Here is a 19018-nt window from a genome sequence, read left to right as displayed (position 1 = left end):
ACTAATGAAATTAGACAGCTTCCTGAAATTCAACAATACTACCATCACAAATAAAGATAGATTATTTAGATCTTCTCTCAAATAGTATATGCATCGTTCTCCAGAACTGAAAGAAAATGAACTTGACTTTTGTTCCTAATGACCTTTGACCACTCTGTTTCTCCTTCAGCATGAGGGACACAGTTCAGTAAATAGTTGATCATGATTTTAGTCACCTATACCCTAACTAACACTAGAATCAAAAGATGTTGTAGAACTCAATTTTACATGTCGATTCCAGCAAATGGACAATCAAATGTGCAGCTTAAAACGCTGCAAGAACAACATGTGTATGAACAAAAAATAAAATTAGTGTTATCAATATAATTCTGACTTCATCATAATGTATATTCAATGTCAATGGGCAGAATTACTTCATAGTTTGCAACTGCAGTGTTTCCTGCCAGCAGAAAACATGCGCTCTTATCAGTAGACAGCATATTTAAATATGTTAGTAATATATATCTAGCAAATTCCGCTATCAGTGAAGTGCAATTGATGAAAAGTCTATCCCAGCATTAGAGTAATAGGAAAGAAACTTTATTCCAGTTTTGCTTTAATTACTGTTAACAGGCATACCAATGTTATGTTGGGATGGATAGATGGAACAAAGTATCTTAATTAACTGAACCAAAAGATAAAATAAGCTTCTAATTAGCCACATATCTAACTCAGATGATTAATCAGCTGAGCCAGAGTTACAGAAAGGAGGCGTAAAAACAAAACAATGCTATCACCAAGATGGAAATCACAATGCTCCAGGTAATATTATCATTGCCACTTCTCGCTATTAAAATCAAACCCTTTGCGCAAGATCTCATAAATGAAGTTCTCTTCCTCACCAGTAGCTATTTTTTTCATCCAAAACAGATGGAATTGCCACAAACAAATGACTAAGAACATGTTTCCATGTGCTTTATTTTGTGGCAGCAATGTTGTCAACTCTTTTTTGTAGCATGAGACCTGAATGAATAAATTAAATATATATATAGATTGCTGCACAATGCTCATGGCAGTGGCAATTAGGACAAAAAAAAAGCAGAAAAATTTAAAGCTAATTCTAATACAAGATCAAATATAACAAATAGATCTAATCTTCAGGAACAAATTATTTTCTGGTAGACTCAGTTTTTTTTGGAGTTGTCTGACAGTAATAATTTAAACAAAAAAAAAATTCCTTCTTCGTGGTGCCCCTACTTCCACTTTTGTTTCCTTCTTCACTGTTAACCACATGATTTCCATTGTGAAACCCACACCGAACTCCTGCTAGTTGGCAGCATCTTCAGTTCTGTCCCGGACTCCCAAAATGTACCGGATCTTCTTTCTGCTGTCACTGCATTTGCTGTTTACCATGGCATAAAATGCCTTATCTGTCACATATGTAAATTTCAGCTGCACGTATGCTGTAAAATACGAAATGGAAAGAAAAACCTTTGGTAATATTCTTTACTAGGACTATTAAATCTTAACATCCTAGTGCAGGTTCAGACACACTATGACTATGGAACAATAAATAAGTGCATTTTCAAACTACAGAAGGTAATGCATTAATCACAAGAGTAGAAAGTGTTACAAAGTTCCCACTATGGCTCACTGATATTTTACAGTTGCATAAATAATATTGAGAACAGAAAATTCTGAAGTAATACAGTAAATTCAGTAATATCTAGAGAGTACAGGAGAGCAGAAGATTTGGAAGCAACTAAAAGCACAGGAGAAGGGGGAACCTGGAAATGGTCACAAGCAACTAAAAACCTATAGACAATCACCAGCAGCTAAAAAATAAGAGAGAGGACAACTTGGGGACAGTGACCAGCATCTAAAACAGCGGGAGAGAGAGAGAGAGAGGAAAGCAGACACCAGTTAAAACAAAGTGAGGAGAAAAGGTCTGAAAGAGACATCACATTAAATTCTTGAGTTATTTGGTTGCATTTCAACTCCAGAAATTTTGAAAAACATAACTTCATAAACTAGAACAGGGAAGAAATTATCGACAGGACAGGGAGCTGAGGTGAAGAATTTCTACATTCTAATAAACTCCATTTTTTAAGTTAATAGTACAAGAGTTAAAGTATGTTAAAGTAAATTAACTAAGGGGTATGAGTCAAGGTACAGTAGGGTAGCTTGTTTAAAGGAGAAGGCTTTTTTACAGCATGTGGGAGTTTTGATGCTCCTCACGAATGTCCCCTCAATTAGCTCATTTGCAGGAAATGCCATCTGTTGAACTAGCTTAAACTCTCAGTTTCAGAGCTCAAGTAGCAGCTGGAGTCACTGAGCGAATACGTGAGGCAGACAACTACATGGAAAGGTAATTCAGAGAGGTGGGCAAAATGCAAGTTAGGGACAAGCAGTTAGGGAATGGGCGACCACAAGTCATTTTGAGAGAGACAGACAGGTAGCACAGGAGTACACAGAGGTTCCATTCATTAACTAGTTTTCCATTCTGGTTATTAGTGAGAGCAATGGATCCTTGATGAATGCAGTGAGAGTCAATTGTAACACCAGTTGCATAGGAAGGAGTAAGCTGAGGGGGAAAAGCAGTACTGATGTGGAACAGATGGGCATCTCTGTGGCCAATGTGATTCGAGAATCAGGGATGTCACAGACAGTTTCAAGACATTCTTCTGGGGGAAGAGTTAACAAATAGAACTTGTTGTCCACATTTATACTAACAACATAGATAGAGAGGAAGATGTGGTCCTTCAGTGGGAAATTTAGGAAGCTGAATAAAAAATTAGCAAGCAGGAAGTGGTAATTTCCAGAATGCATCCTATGCCAAATGCAAATGCACACAAAAATAGGCAAAGACAGATGAATGGGTGGCTAAAAACATTCTGCAAGAGGGAGTACTTTAGATTTGTGGGATACCAGGACCAACTCTGGGGAGATGGCATCTGCGCTAGCCAAATGAGTTGCTTTTGAACAGAACTGGAATCAAGTTCCTAGCAAGACATTTTTCTAATGTAAAGTAATACAGAGGGGTGCACGAAATGCTGGACAAGGAAGAGAACACTAAAATAGAGAATAGTAAGTTAATTGGTTACTTCAGAGTTAGGGAGAAAGTAATGAATCAGGTTACAATGCATCTATGGATTAACTACAGGCAATAAGACTGGGAGAATTACAAACATTTCTCCCAGAGATTATGATGTGACAATAACAAGGACATGATATAAGGAAAGTCAGATCTGGGTATTAAAAATTCCTGATTACAAGGTAATCAGAGAAGTTAGGCAAGCAAAAAAAGAAGGTGGAGCGGTGTTTAAGGTTAGGAAGAGTATTGCAATACTGAAGAGGATGTTTCAGTGGGTTCAAGGACAGAATCAATTTGGCTAGAGCGAAGGAATAACAATTTTGTAATTACGTTGCTCAGTGCAGTATATAGATCACCACCTATTGGGAACAATATGGAAGAACAAAACTGCAGGGAGTTTACAGAAAGGTGTAAACTTCAATTGAGTACTGAAATGGGGAACCTTATTTACCCACTAGAATACAGGTAGTGTAAGGGCAGTGAGGGACAAGCATTCCTTGATTGTATTTAAGAGAATTTCCTATAGTATACGTCCAACAAGAGATGAGACACCACTAGATCTTTTCTTGGGAATGAGGTGGGCCAAGTAAATCAAGTGACAGTGAGGAAACATTTAGGGGGAAGTGATCATTGTATCACAAAGTTTATGATGATGGAGACCAGGGCTACCCCTATAAGAATGTAGTAGATGACATCTGGAGTAGCTCCACTTCTAATGCAAAGGAAATGAAGCCATTAGGGTACAAACCAAGCAAACCAATCACTGCTGTGGTCATTGGACTTACAATTCAAGTGCGCAGTCTGATCTGTGTATGTCTTTGTGTGCACAGTACAGCTGTCTTGACTAATAATCTGCTCACTAATGCTCAATTTGGATACTGTCAAAGCTACTTAGTTCAGCTCCTGAATTTATTTCAGCCATATTCCAAACATGTATAAAGCGCTGAACTCCAGAGGTGAGCTGATAGTGACTACCTTTGACATCAAGGCAATATTTGACTGACTGAACTTGACTAACCATTTCCTGTGGCTACAACAATAGAACAGATGTTAGGAATTCTGCTGTCTCCCAATGCATGCCCACCATCTACAAGGTACAATTCAGGATTACGATGGAACCTTGGGAATAAGATGGATATTCTCCACTTGCTTAGATGGCAGTTCTGAGGGACCAAAAACACAAAAGAACCTTGACACTATCCAGGTCAAAGCTGCCTGGTTGATTGGCACCACATCTTTCATTTTCAACATTGACTCTGCTCCCATCAACGCACACTGGCAGCACTACCACCTACTATATGCAACTCAACCAGGTTCCTCTGACAGCAGATTCTTTGGTTGTGGAATCCCTTGCTGCTTTTACTGTATGATATGGAAGTTGCCTGGTTTTGTAGTTTCACCAGGTTGACACTTCATTTTTAGATGAGTGCTGCTGCTGACAGACCCTACTGCACTCTCCACTGAACTAGGTTTGATCTCCTGGCTTGATGCTAATGGTACGGTGGGGAATATACCGGGCTATGAGGTTGCAGGCTGTTGGAATCCAGCTGCTACTGATAGCTCACAACACCTCATGGTTTTGAGCTGCTAAATCAAAGTCAGTGTCATGCAACAGAATGGAGGGTATTCTCAATGTGAAGACAGGACTCTGTCTCCAGAAGGATTATCTGGTCGTCACTCTTACCCGATAATGTTATCGTCAGATGCATCAGTGGCGGGCAGATTTGTGAGAAAGAGTTTAAGTATCGTTTTCCCCTCTTGTTGGTTCCATCACCATCTGCCTCAGACCCAGTCCAGCAGCTATGTCCTTTGGGACCCAATCAGCTTGATCAGTACTACCGCAGCTAAGCCTCTCTTGGTGAAAGATACTGAAGGACCCGTCCAGAATACTTTGTGGTCTTTTCATCCCCAGTGCTTTCTCCAAGTGCTATTCAACATAGAGGAGTGCTGATGCACCAGCTAAGTACATGGTACTTTCTTGAATGTTTTCTTGCCAGGTTTGATCTGATGCCATGAGACTTAACAGTCCACAGTCAACGTTGAGGATGCCTGGGGCAACTCCATCCCAAATGTATATCATGTGGGTGAGAAAGGACATCCTCAGGGACGGTAATGGTGTGGTCTAGGATATATTTAAGATATGATTCCATTAATATGACTATGTTGGTTGACTAGTCTATGAGACAGCTCTCCCAATTTTGGCACTAACGTTCGTATGTTAATAAAGAGGACTGTGCAGAGTCGATAGGCTGCGTTTGCAGATATCATTTCCTGAAACCTTAGTCCATGTCAGGTGGTCTGTATGTTTTCATTCCTTTTATCTCTTTCTAGTAGTTGATACAACTGAGTGGCTTGTTCATTGGGAGTTAAGAGTCAACCACATTGCTGTCAACCTGCTTATTCAGCATTCTATTAATTTTAAATTATATGAGCCAACCTTCTGCAGCATTATGCATGGTGATTTAGTAAGGAATAATCGAAGGTCATAACTGTCTTGACATAATACTAATTACTTCTGTGCATGGAAACTTGCTTAAACACAGTAAGAAAATATTACTGGGGGAAGACTCACAGAGGAACATTCAAGTGCAGGTATGGCGTGAGGAATAACGTACAAATAGAAAGCAGGGTCGATGACATTTCATGAGACCACATTGACAGAAAGACGGTTGTATAAATGATGCCAGTGTTGAAAATAATTTTAATTAAAAATATTGAAATTGCAGTTTTGTACTAAAAAAAGTATTGTTACAATTCACTTAACTTTCATTCTTACCTTCATATTCTTGCTAAGTCCTAGTAGCAGATAAACTAGTGATAGTAATATAGGGTTGATGGCAAGGCCACTATTCATTACCTTCAAAATACTTATGATCTGTCACCTTCAAATACAAATGGGTGGCTTGTAGGTTATTTCAGAGGGTTGTTAAAACTCAGCCACATTTCTGTAGGTCTCAAATCACTTGTAAGCTAGTCTTTTTTGTTTTTAGCATTCATGGGGGTTTGGGTGTCTCTGGCTGGGCCAGCATTTATTATCCATCCCTAGTGGCGATGAGCTGCTTTGTAAAAAAATTGCTACAATCTATTTAGTGTAGGTGGACCCACAACACAGCAGGAGGAGAAATGTTTGCTCTAAGCTGCATGAGCGTGCAGCTGCACAGCAATCTGGAATGTTCCAGTAAGTGAACAAATTCAGTTTGATGGAATACTGCAAGAGGAAATACTTGGGAATCTGGTGAATGACTGAGTTCAGCATTGTGAGAGAAGTGTCTTTTTGAGAACAAGGAGTGGTTTGAGAGATTGCGAGACAGTGAAACCGGAGACCTGAAATCAGGAGCCATCAATTAGGTTCACAGGTACATCATTAGGCAGGGAGTTGCAAGGTTCCTCTTTTCCCTGGGTTGAGGTAGTAGTTATTGATTTATTATTGTGAAGAGAGGGAAAATTAATACAGTATTAAATTTATACCTTAATGAGTTCAACTATTTAATATAGCCATGGATTATCATTCAGTGGTATTTTTAAACTTGAAACACTAATTACTTCAAGAAAATAAATTAAACCTGGCAGCAGCTGACGTACTGCAAGTGTAGTTTGTAGATGCTGTTGACACTAGCAACTACACCTGCAGCAATTATGTGCAGATCAAAGAACTTTGGCTGAGAATTAATGAGCTGGTTGGATACTGCAATGCATTAGAAAGGGAAGTTAGCTGGACTGCAAATATGGAGTGCATAATGCAGTCACACCTCTTCGTCTAGATAAATCCAATTTAATTATGGTCAGAGCCAGGAGAGTGTATCGGAAGGAGAATCTGATCTGGGGATGTGATGTGATCTGGAGAGTATACCAGAAAGAGAATCTGACCTGGAAATCCAGAAGGTGGCCCTGGTGGAGCTTTAGCCCTTACATTTATCCAACAGGTTTGAATTTCTGGCAGTTTGTGTAAATGAGAGCAGAGACTGCAAAGAGGATGAGAAAACTGAAATACAGCATAAGGGCACAGGGGCCCGCTCTAATATAGGAATAAGATGGCATGTACTAGTAATAAGGGGTAGGACAGAGATGAGAGAGTAATGTTCACTGCAGCTAAAAACAGGAGTCCCAAATGCTCCTGATGCCAGGATTAAGGATCTCTCCTCAGGATTAAGGAACTCTCTTCAGAGCTAATTAGGAACTTACAGTGGGAGGGTAAGGACCCAACTGTCATGGTTCATGAGGATATGAATGACAAGGGTAGAACTAAAAAGGACATTAAGCTGAGGTAATATAAGCAGCTAGAAGCTAAGTTATAGAAGAGAACAACAAAGTTAAAAATCTAGCCAGAATAACCAGCAAACTGACATTGGATAAATAAGATCAGACGAGCTGAAAGACCAATACATGAGAAACAGCTCGAGGTTCACAGTTTACTGAAACCAGTACTGGGGACAAAGGAAGATACTTGCTAGAGCCAGCCTTAATTTGAACAATACTGAGGGTGGTAAATTGTGAGAGTAGGGCTACAGCAAAGATTTTAAACTAAATAGTGGAAGGGGGATTCACATCAGGGGAGGTTTAGAAAGTTAGCAACAAAGTATACGACAGTGATGCAGAATAACAATGAGTAATGATAATGAGAACATGACAAAACACACAAATGAAAAAATATAATGGCAAACAGGGTCAGAGAAAGGAAAATGGTAAAAATATAGAATTAAAGGTCGTTTATCTGAATGAATTGATAGCAGAAAATAAATAAACGAGAGAGATATGGTAGTCATCACAGAGACAAAGATGCTAAGTGACCAAGGTTGGGGACAGAATATTCAATGGTATTTAATATATCAGAAGGATAGGAAGAGAGGATGAGGAGGTGGGGTTAGATCTGTTAATAAAGGATGAGAAGTAGTGAAATATGATCTTGGCTTGAAAGAACAAGATATCCTCTCTGTTTGGGTAGAAAAGAGAAAGAAATCACTGATTGGAGGAATTTATAGGCCCCGAAGTGTCGAGTAGAGTTCTATCACAAAATAATGGCAGCTTGTAAAAAAATGTACTGCAATAATCATGGGGGATTTTAATACTCATACAGATTGGACAAATCAAATTGGCTGGTGCCCTTGAGGATGAGTTCATGGAGTATATTTGAGACTGTTTCTTGAATAATATGTTCTGTAACAAACTAGGAAAAAGTTTTAGACCAGGTAATGTGCAGTGAGACAACCAATGATCCTTTAGATAAGAGTGACCATAACATGTTAAAATTTCACATTCAATTTAAGGGTGAGAAACTAATGTCTTAAATTTCAGTGGAAGAAATTACAAAGATAGGAAGGTGGAACTGGCTACAATATGCTTGGAAAATAAGTTAAAAGAGAAGACACAGAGAACCAGCAACATTTAAGGAAATATTTCAAAATCTCAAAGAAGATACATTCCCCTGAGAAGAAAGTACTCTATAGAAAGAATTACATTCCATTGCTAGCTAAGAATTTAAGGAAGGTATCGAATGCAGTGAATATTAGTGATAGGCAGAAGGTTGGGGAGAAAAAAATATTGAAGTCGGCAAAGAACAATTATGAAGGATAATTTAGGATAAGTCAGCAAGAAATTTTGAAACAGAGAATGAATGCTTTTAAAATACGTTAAAAGAAAGAACAAAGTAACTGAAGAAAGCATCGACTCCCTGGAAGATGAGATAGAAAATTAATAAAGGAGATCAAATAAATGGCAAAGAATATGAATAAACATTTGTAACGGTCCTTAGTGGTCGCAAAAAGTGTACAAAGAATTGCAAAAACATCTAGGGAAAAAAATAGATAGGAACTTAAAGCAATCACTGTCACTTGGGAAAAAGTACCAGGAAAAACTTAGGGGACTAAATGCTGACAAGTCCCCTGGACATACAGAGGAACCTCTATTATCCGAAAACCAATTATTCGAAAATCAGATTATCTGAAGGAGATCTCGAAGTCCCGATGGAAACATTACATCAAAGACATGTTTCCAACAGTGATCTTTTGTTTACAGTGATTAAACATGCCTCGTCTCCAAATGACTGACCTCCACCCTCTATCCAGTTTGGGACTTCGATGTTGTGGCCATTACAGAGACGTGGGTAGAACAGGGACAGGAATGGCTATTGCAGGTTCCAGGGTTTAAATGTTTTAGTAGGGTCAGAGGTGGGGGTAAAAGAGGGGGAGGTGTGGCATTGCTTGTCAAGGATAGTATTACAGCAGTGGAAAGGACGATGGAGGAAGACTTGCCATCTGAGGTAGTTTGGGCTGAGGTTAGAAATAGGAAAGGTGAGGTCACCCTGTTAGGAGTTTTCTACAGGCCTCCTAATAGTCAGAGAGACGTAGAGGAAAGTATTGCAAGGATGATTCAGGAGAAGAGTGAAAGTAATAGGGTGGTTGTTATGGGGGACTTTAACTTCCCAGATATTGACTGGGAAAGCTACAGCTCAAGTTCGTTAGATGGGTCGGTGTTTGTCCAATGTGTGCAGGAGGGTTTCCTGACACAATATGTAGACAGGCCAACAAGAGGTGAGGCCATACTGGATTTGGTTCTAGGTAAATGAACCAGGCCAGATGTTAGACTTGGAGGTAGGTGAGCACTTCGGGGGCAGTAACCAAAACTCGGTGACTTTTACTCTAGTGATGGAGGGGGATAAGTGTGCACTACAGGGCAAGAGTTATAGCTGGGGGCAGGGAAATTATGATGCGGTGAGGCATGACTTAGGATGTGTGGATTGGAAAAATAGGCTTCAAGCGAAGGACACAAATGATATGTGGAGCTTGTTCAAGGAGCAGCTATTGGGTGTCCTTGATAAGTATGTACCAGTCAGGCAGAGAGGAAAGGGTAGTGTGAGGGAGCCGTGGTTTAATAAGGAATTGGAATCCCTTGTTAAAGGGAAGAGGGCGGCCTATGTAAAGATGAGGCGTTAAGGTTCAGTTGGGTCGATTGAGAGTTATAAGGTAGCCAGGAAGGATCTGAAGAGAGAGCTAAGAGCAGCGAGAAGGGGACATGAAAAGTCCTTTGTTGGTAGGATGAGGGAAAACCCTAAGGCTTTCTATAGGTATGTCAGGAATAAAAGGATGACTAGGGTAGGTATCGGTCCAGTCAAGGATAGCAGTGGGAAGTTGTGCTTGGAGGCAGAGGAGATTAGAGAGACACTAAATCAATACTTTTCGTCAGTATTCACTCAGGAACAGGACGTTGTTGCTGATGTGAATATTAAGTCACAAGTGATTAGAATGGATGGCTTTGAGGTATGTAGGGAAGAGGTCCGGGGAATACTGGAAAGGGTGAAAATAGATAAGTCCCCTGGGCCTGATGGCATTTATCCTAGGATCCTCTGGGAAGCTAGGGAGGAGATAGCGGAGCCATTGGCCTTGATTTTTATGTCGTCGTTGTCTACAGGAATAGTGCCAGAGGACTGGAGGATAGCGAATGCGGTCCCCTTGTTCAAGAAGGGGAATAGGGACAGCCCTAGTAACTATAGGCCAGTGAGTCTCACTTCTGTTGTGGGCAAAGTCTTAGAGAATTGTAAGGGATAGGATTTATGAACATCTGGATAGGAATAATGTGATCAAGGATAGTCAGCATGGTTTTGTGAAGGGCAGGTCGTGCCTCACAAACTTTATTGAGTTCTTTGAGAAGGTGACTAAGGAAGTGGACGAGGGTAAAGCAGTAGATGTGGTGTATATGGATTTTAGCAAGGCGTTCGATAAGGTACCCCATGGTAGGCTACTGCAAAAATTACAGAGGTATGGCATTGAGGGTGCATTAGAGGTTTGGATTAGGAATTGGCTGGCTGGAAGGAGACAGAGGGTAGTAGTTGATGGTAAAGGTTCATCTTGGAGTGCAGTTACTAGCGGTGTTCCGCAAGGATCTGTGTTGGGACCATTGCTGTTTGTCATTTTTATAAATGACCTGGAGGAGGGGCTTGAAGGCTGGGTGAGCAAGTTTGCGGATGATAAGAAAGTCGGGGGAGTGGTGGACAGCGAAGGAGGATGTGGCAGGTTACAGCGGGATATAGATAAGTTGCAGAGCTGGGCATAAAGGTGGCAAATGGAGTTCAATGTAGCTAAGTGTGAAGTCATTCACTTTGGTAGGAGTAACAAGAAGATGGATTACTGGGCTAATGGTAGGCTACTTGGTAGTGTGGATGAGCAGAGGGATCTTGGTGTCCATGTACACAGATCTTTGAAAGTTGCCACCCAGGTAAATAGTGCTGTGAAGAAGGCATAAGGCGTACTGGGCTTTATTGGAAGAGGAATTGAGTTCCAGAGTCCTGAGGTCATGTTGCAGTTGTATAAGACTCTGGTGTGGCCTTATCTGGAGTATTGTGTACAGTTTTGGTCGCCATACTATAGGAAGGATGTGAAGGCACTGGAACGGGTGCAGAAGAGGTTTACCAGGATGTTGCCTGGGCATGGTAGGAAGATCGTATGAGGAGAGGCTGAGGCACTTGGGGCTGTTCTCATTGGAGAAAAGAAGGTTTAGGGGATATTTGACAGAGGTGTACAAGATGATTAGGGGTTTAGATAGGGTTGACAGTGAGAACCTTTTTCCGCGTATGGAGTCAGCTGTTATTAGGGGACAGCTTTAAATTAAGGGGAGGTTGGTATAGGACAGATGTTAGGGGTAGATTCTTTACTCAGCGGGTTGTGAGTTCATGGAATGCCCTGCCAGTATCAGTGGTGGACTCTCCCTCTTTATGGTCATTCAAGCAGGCATTGGATAAGCATATGGAGGTTATTGGGCTAGTGTAGGTGAGGTAGGCTTCGGTCGGCGCAACATCGAGGGCCGAAGGGCCTGTACTGCGCTGTATTGTTCTATGTTCTATCCCCATACTTTCCCTGGAGTTCTACAGAGGGGTGTACCCTAAACCCCCTTCCCCAGATAATCTCTCTAACATTGTCCTGCACAGGGTATACATGGAACCTGTCAAAAAGTTGCAGTAAAACGTTGCGTGTGGGGCTGTGGCTGTGGTTGCGTGTGTGCGCATGCTATTTGGAGACTTACCCCACAAAGGCAGCTGCAGCAGTCTTTCTGTTAGTGTCCAGTCCAGCTGCCCTGGAGAGGGGCGGGTGTGTATGGGGTTGGGGGGCGAGCAGGGTCAGTCTTGGGGGCATGTTGCAGTATTGGGAGTGGGGGGGGGGGGGGCAGTGTTGCACGGTGTTGGGGGCGGGGGGACATGTTGTACAGCATTGAGGGCGGGGGGCGGTGCTGGGGGTGGGGGCGGTGTTAGACAGGTTTGAAGGCAGGTGAGGTGTCGCACGGCATTGGGGGCAGGAGGGCGGTGCTGAGAGCAGGGGGGAGGTGTTACATGGTGTTGGGGGGCGGGTGCAATGCTGGGGATGGGGGAGGTGTTGCACGGCGTTGGGGGCAGGGAGAGGTGTCGTATGGAGTTGGAGGCTGGGGGAGGTGTTGCACAGTATTGGGGGCGGGGGTGGCCGGGGGCAATGTTAGAGGGGTTTGGCAGGGGGGCAGTGGGAGGTGTTGCATAGCATTGGGGGGTGGGGGAAGGTGTTGCAAGCCTTGAGGGCAGAGTTCAGTGGTGGGGGCGGGGGAGGTGTTGCATGGCGTTGGGGACGGGGGGGGGGGGGGGGGGAGGGGTGGTGGCGGCGCTGGGGGTGGGGGGAGGTGTTGCATGGTGTTGGGAACAGAGTCTCATGCACTGTGTGCTGCTGCAGTCTCCTGAACTAGGGGCAGACTTTAAAAACTCTGAGCCCCAGAGGAAAGGCAATTAATCGAATAACTCAATAATCGATTATCTGAACAAAATAGTGCCCGCCTATCACGTTTGGACAATCGAAGTTCCCCTGTAATTGCTAACACCTTAGAATCTTAAAAGCAGCAACCGCAGAGCCAACAGATATAACGGATGCATTGGTTGTATTCCTCAAAACTTTCCTAGATTATGGAAAGGTCCCACCAAATTGGAAAACTGCAAGTGAAACACCTCTACTTAAGGTGAAACTGCAGAACATCTGGCCAATTAGCCTAACATTCGTCATGGAAAAACAGTCTGAATCGATTAAGGAATTTGTATGGTACCATTTAAAAATCATAACTCAATGAGGCAAAGCCAATATGGATTAATAAAAGGGAAACTGTATTTGACAAAGTTGTTTGAGATTGTAAGAAGAAGGGTTGATAAAGTGAAACCCTTAAAGCTAGAAAATTTGGATTTTCAAAAGGTCTCACCCCAAAAACTTATAGTACAAGAACATGGATAAGGAATTCATGATTTACCAGAAAACAGAGTTGGGATAAAAAGGTCATTTTCAGTTTGGCACATTGTAAACAGTGGATTGCCACAGGGGTCAAAGCTTAAACTATTTACAGTCTATATTAATTACTTGGATGAAGGCACTGCATGCATTCTAGCCAAATTTGCTGATGACACAAATATAGGTAAGAAAGCAAGTTGTGAAGAGGACACAAAGTGGGCAAAACCTTTGCAAATGGAACATGATATGAGAAAATGTGAGCATTTCCATTTTGCGAGAATAGAAAAGCACAATAATATTAAGATGAAGAGACTACAAAATGTAGAAAGATCTGGATGTTCTTGTACATGAATCACAAAATTAAGCATGCAAAGTTTTATGAAGTTGAAGACGTGTACTGTATGTTTAAGAGAGCGAATGCTGTTCTAAACTGAGAACTTACCAGCACCTGTCATATGACTAGCTAGCAGTCTCCGAGCGTATCAGAAAATTGAAAATGTGTAACATTTGGCTGTGAAATCGATACCCGAGATGGTTGCTGTTTTGACAAACAACGAATGGGAGATAGTCATGTACACGGACCTCAATTCTCTTACATTCTTGGAACGATTTAAAGACGAAAATATGAGACTATTTCGTTGGAGTCTTATGTTACAGACTTTTAATATACAAAGGTAGAGGAGGTTGTTCTTTCCCCACATGTTCATTCACCTTTGGCGTTCAATACACTAGAAACCGGTGACAGCTGAGTTATTGAATATATATAAGGCTGATTTAGACAGAATTTTGACCTATGAAGGAGCTATTTTCAATGTTTAAGAATCCAAGATCAGGTTTGGGAACTTAAAGATCATGTACAGCTCAGGATGTGTTCAAACTAAACACTTGAGGCTGTTTTTTGGAGAACTGTAGTTATGATGATGACTAAAACTTTAACTGAATAATGTGAAGTTAAACGTTATCCATCTAGATACTAATGCTTGTAAATAATCAGTGTCACATACCTTTGATTGCATCCACAACATCTGGATCAAGAGCTGGTCTGGACATGTTGAATCCACTGTTTTTGCCTTTGCCTCTTGCACAGTGTGAAGCCAGGTGCTGCTCAGTGTAAAAGTACTCTAGTAGTGCTCTTGTTAGTTTGCTGGGGTCACTCCTCTCAGCAGGACTGATGGAATTTAAGTTAAGGCAGCAGACTGAAATCCCAGAACCAGGTTGCACTCCTTCCTTTCAAATATAAGCAACCAAAAACATTATAGAACAGTGCTTTTGAAACACTTCCATAAAGTAGACGTCACAATCCTATATAGGCTGATTCTTAATTTTGCAAACAGTTTACTCCCTTGAACATCCAAACCTCAAACAACTGCACTCACAGTAGTACACTTAATTAAATGTGGCTGAAAAACAGAAATTCTGCCAAAACATTTTGCCTTGCATTCATCAGGCCATTCACAAGAGTACCAATGTAAAGAGGAACATGTTTGTTCTGTCAGAAGAACGGGCTGATTGGTTAGCAAGTGAACTCTGATTTGTACAGGTGCTGCCATGAAGAATGCATCTATTAAATAATGACTAACTGTTAACTGCAAATTTAAACGAGGCAGGTTGATTATGATTGGTTAAGGCATTGCACCGAGCAATGACCAAGAGAATGGCTGCCACCTATACTATTCAGTTGAAACAGATGCAGTGTGTGTGTATATGTTGTTTCTATTGTAAACTGCTGGGGTCATATATTAACATGTATATAGCTTCCAGTGTGTCCGAGTGCATCACAGGACAAGCCTGGCCAAAATTTAAATTGAATGTTAAAATCACATGCCAGTTGGTTATGGCCAGTATCATTCTTGTTGCAAACAGGTAAGGGACATCTGCTTGATACACTCTGCCTTTTGTTTGGCTTGCAAGCTTATATACCCAGCATATTACTGGCATTGAAATTCAAATCATATTATTTACATGTCTGATAGGCAGAAGGTCCATTAAACATAGGAGCAGAAATTAGGCCATTCAGCCCATCAAATCTGCTCCGCCATTCGATCATGGCAAATAAGATTTTCATCCCCATTTTCAGGCCTTCGTCCCTTAACCCTTGATCCCCTTGACAATCACGAACCTATCTCAGTCTTAAATATACTCAACGATTTGGCCTCCACAGTTTTCTATGGCAGTGAATTCCATAGATTCACCACTCTCTGGCTGAAGAAGTTTCTCCTTATCTCCATTCTAAAACATCTTCCCTTTATTCTAAGACTGTGTCCTCAGGTCCTGGTCTCTCCTACCAATGGAAACATCTTCCCAACCTCCACTCTATCTAGGCCATTCATCATTCTGTAAGTTTCAATCAGATCCCCCCTCATCCTTCTAAACTCCATTGAGTATAGACCCACAGTCCTCAAATATTCCTCATTCGTTAAGCTTTTCATCCTGGGACCATTCTCGTGAACCTTCTCTGAACACACCCCAGGGCCAAGTCCTCTCAAAATAAATGCCAACACTGCATTTGCCTTCCTAACTACTGATTCAACATTCAAGTTTACCTTGAGAGAATCCTGGATTAAAACTCCCAAGTCTCTTTGCACTTCAGACTTCTGACTTTTCTCCTCATTTAGAAAATAGTCCATGCCTCTATTTTTCCTACCAAAGTGAATGACCTCATACTTTCCCACATTGTACTCCATCTGCAATTTCTTTACCCACCTCCTAACCTGTACAAATCCTTCTGCAGCCTCCCCAACTCCTCAACGCTACCTGTCCCTCTACCTAACTTTGTATTATACTGTCTTACTAGCTTCAATGACAACATTCTATAAGTGGCAAACACCATTTGTTTTGCCACTGCATAGTAGGAACATGAAACAGTTAGCTTCACCCATTGCTCAAGTTTTTGACATACTTTACTTTTCCAGTGTAATCTGGGGTGGACTGGACTTTGAGGACTGAACATGACTGCTTTTGTCCCGTTTATGGATTTGGATGACTTACATCATGAAATCTGTTTAATGGAGCTATCCTTTCTCTTTGGACACGCCCTATTTCAGCATCAAATAACAAATAGCCTGTCTCTATATGTAAGCTTGTTTGTAAGGTAAATTTTATAGGGTGTGAAACTGTAGGAATCCCAACACATATTAATCTGTGCAGGGAGGCTTATGATAGACAATAATAGGTTAAGTGTGACACATTTGTGTACTAAAAGCTTTTCTTTGCAGACAGAGAACACTACACATACTGCAGTTGTTTCAACTGAACAAAATAAATGACAGCCTTTTCTGTCACAGCAATGCCTTGGCCAATCTGAATCTTGTTTCAACTGAATAGTAGTCAACTGTCAATCATCAACTAATGGGGCATTCTCCATGCCACACCTCTGGTAATCAAAAGTTCACCTGCCAACTATTCAGAACTCTCAGCTCTTACAAGTAGTTCTCTTTTGTTTTTTATTCAAGTTGTCATAAAGGGAGCAAAGATGATAAAATGTCTCTTTTTCAGCAATATGCAAGCATACTTCTTTGGGGAAGAGACAAATTAGCCACTGCCATTTTTGTTGTTTTAGTATGTGTCAAGTTATGCATTTAGCACTGTAACAAAATCTAAAGAACAAGTCCCTCATTTCAGCAGGGAGCTCAACAGTTGGTGGGGGCATGGTGTTGGAGGTGGTAACTCAGCAGTTGCAAAAAATCTAAATAACGAACGAACATAGAAAAATCTGAGGCCAGAGCTCATATTACCTTTGATGTTGTCTCTTAAACACTAATTTATATTCTACGTAATAGTTGGATTATTTTGTGTCAAATTCGATACATTTCCACTACAGGTTAGATTCTTCAGTGGTAGACAATTACACTTATGCAAGATTAAAGCATTTATATGATGCTTTCTTACGCACAGTCATACTTATTGTTTTGTCGGCTTTTTTCAAGATTGACAAACTGCCAAGACAAGCCCAATACAGATGACTAGCATTCCTCAAAGTGCCAAACTTTTGGGCACAAACATCAGCAATCATTGTTTCTATTTATTGCTATTATTACATACAAAGTTTCGATCAGATAAATTCTTGAGATCTCCAAAAGCATTGCTGAAACTGTGTTTAAGATAAGGTTCTTTCTATGGAAAACCTCAAAATAATTGGGGCATTAATTGTGGAAGCTGGGTGATGTCCTGGCCCTAAATTCAGGAATAATCCACTTTCCAATAATTATAGAAATGGTATTTTGCAAAATAGAGAATTGTATTTTGAGGTAAGCATTGAGATACAATTCATTGCTCGTATTAAAAACGTGAAGCACTTTTAATTTATTGGAAAAGCTCAGTGGGTTTGGAGAGAAATCAGAGTTAGCGTTTTGGGTCCAGTGACCCTTCCTCAGAACGAATGGTAGTTAGGAAAAAGTTGTTTTTTATGCACAGGGTAGTAATGGTGGTGCGGTGGTGGTGGGGAAGAGAGGGAGGTAAAGACCAAGTAAAAGGTAGAGATAGTGCTCCAAGAAAGAGAAGAATGGTTGGACAGGGAAAATAACTAAGGGGGACAATGGGTTGGCTTTAAAAGCACATCATATGATGATAAAGCCTGGTAATGTGGAGGTTGAGGTACGGACATGGGAAAGGTGCCTTTAGCCCTAAAATTATTTAACTCAATATGGAGTTCAGAAGGCTGCAGAGTTCCCAAGGGGAAAATGAGGTGCTCTTTGCAGCTTGTGCTGAGCTGCACTGGAGCACTGCCACAAGCCTGAGTAAGATGTTGGCCTGGGAACAAGGCGGTATGTTGCAGTGGCAGGCAACTGGAAGCTTAGGTTCCTTTTTGCAGACTGAATGTAGGTATTCTATGAAGCTTTGTGTTCCCAATGTAAAGGAGACCATATTGTCAGCACCAAATGCGGTAATTAGATTGACTAAAATGCACTTAAAGTGCTGCTTCCCCTGGAAGGAGTGTTTGGGCCCTTGGATACTAAGGAGGAAGAAAGTAAATGGGCAAGTATTCAACCTTCTGCGATTATTGGGGAAGGTGCTATAGGGCTGTGGGGGCAGGGTGTGTAGTGTTGGGAGTTAAGGAGGAGTGGACCACTGTATCATATAGGGAATGGTCCTTACAGAAGGCTGACAGGAAAGGGGAGGGGAATATATGTCTGTTGGTGGCATCCTACTTGGTGATAGAAATTCTGGTCTCCTTCTTATCGGAAAGATGTTGTGAAAATTGAATGAGTTCAGAAAAGATTTACAAGGATGTTGCCAGGGTTGAAGGATTTGAGCTATAGGGAGAGGCTGAACAGACAGGGGCTGTTTTCCCTGGAGCGTCAGAGGCTGAGCGGTGACCTTATTGAGGTTTACAAAATTATGAGGGGCATGGATAGGGTAAATCGGCAAAGTCTTTTCCCTGGGGTCGAGGAGTCCAGAACTAGAGGGCATAGGTTTAGGGTGAGAGGGGAAAGATATAAAAGAGACCTAAGGGGCAACTCTTTCACACAGAGGGTGGTATGTGTATGGAATGAGCTGCCAGAGGAAGTGGTGGAGGCTGGTACAATTGCAACATTTAAGAGGCATTTGGATGGGTATATGAATAGGAAGGGTTGGAGGGATATGAGCCAGGTGCTGGTAGGTGGGACTAGATTGGATTGGGATATCTGCTCAGCATGGACGGGTTGGACCAAAGGGTCTGTTTCCATGCTGTACATCTCTATGACTATGACTCTAAATTAAATGGTGCCTACTAATCCTATGG

The 19018-nt window shown here is 41.4% G+C and overlaps 1 protein-coding gene across 8 annotated transcripts in view; it reads right to left on the bottom strand.

The window, feature by feature from the left end:
- Positions 1 to 19018, bottom strand: part of prdm11 (PR domain containing 11) — a 185331-nt gene that overhangs the window by 28718 nt on the left and 137595 nt on the right. The window contains exons 10-11 of one of the 8 annotated variants that reach the window (XM_072591828.1): positions 14301 to 14523; positions 558 to 1442 (exon numbers count right to left, since the gene is read on the bottom strand). The exons of 6 other annotated variants lie outside the window; for them this stretch is intronic. In XM_072591828.1, coding sequence (XP_072447929.1) covers positions 1306 to 1442; positions 14301 to 14523 — 360 coding nt within the window. In that variant the 3' untranslated portion in view covers positions 558 to 1305. Of the gene's footprint in view, positions 1 to 557; positions 1443 to 14300; positions 14524 to 19018 lie in introns of those variants that run through there. One more of the 8 variants, XM_072591830.1, reaches the window with a different exon arrangement.

Source organism: Chiloscyllium punctatum, chromosome 22 (genome assembly GCF_047496795.1).
Source record: "Chiloscyllium punctatum isolate Juve2018m chromosome 22, sChiPun1.3, whole genome shotgun sequence".
Lineage (NCBI taxonomy): Eukaryota > Metazoa > Chordata > Chondrichthyes > Orectolobiformes > Hemiscylliidae > Chiloscyllium > Chiloscyllium punctatum.
Note: the sequence above shows the minus strand (reverse complement) of the source record. Positions and strands in the feature narration are given on the sequence as shown.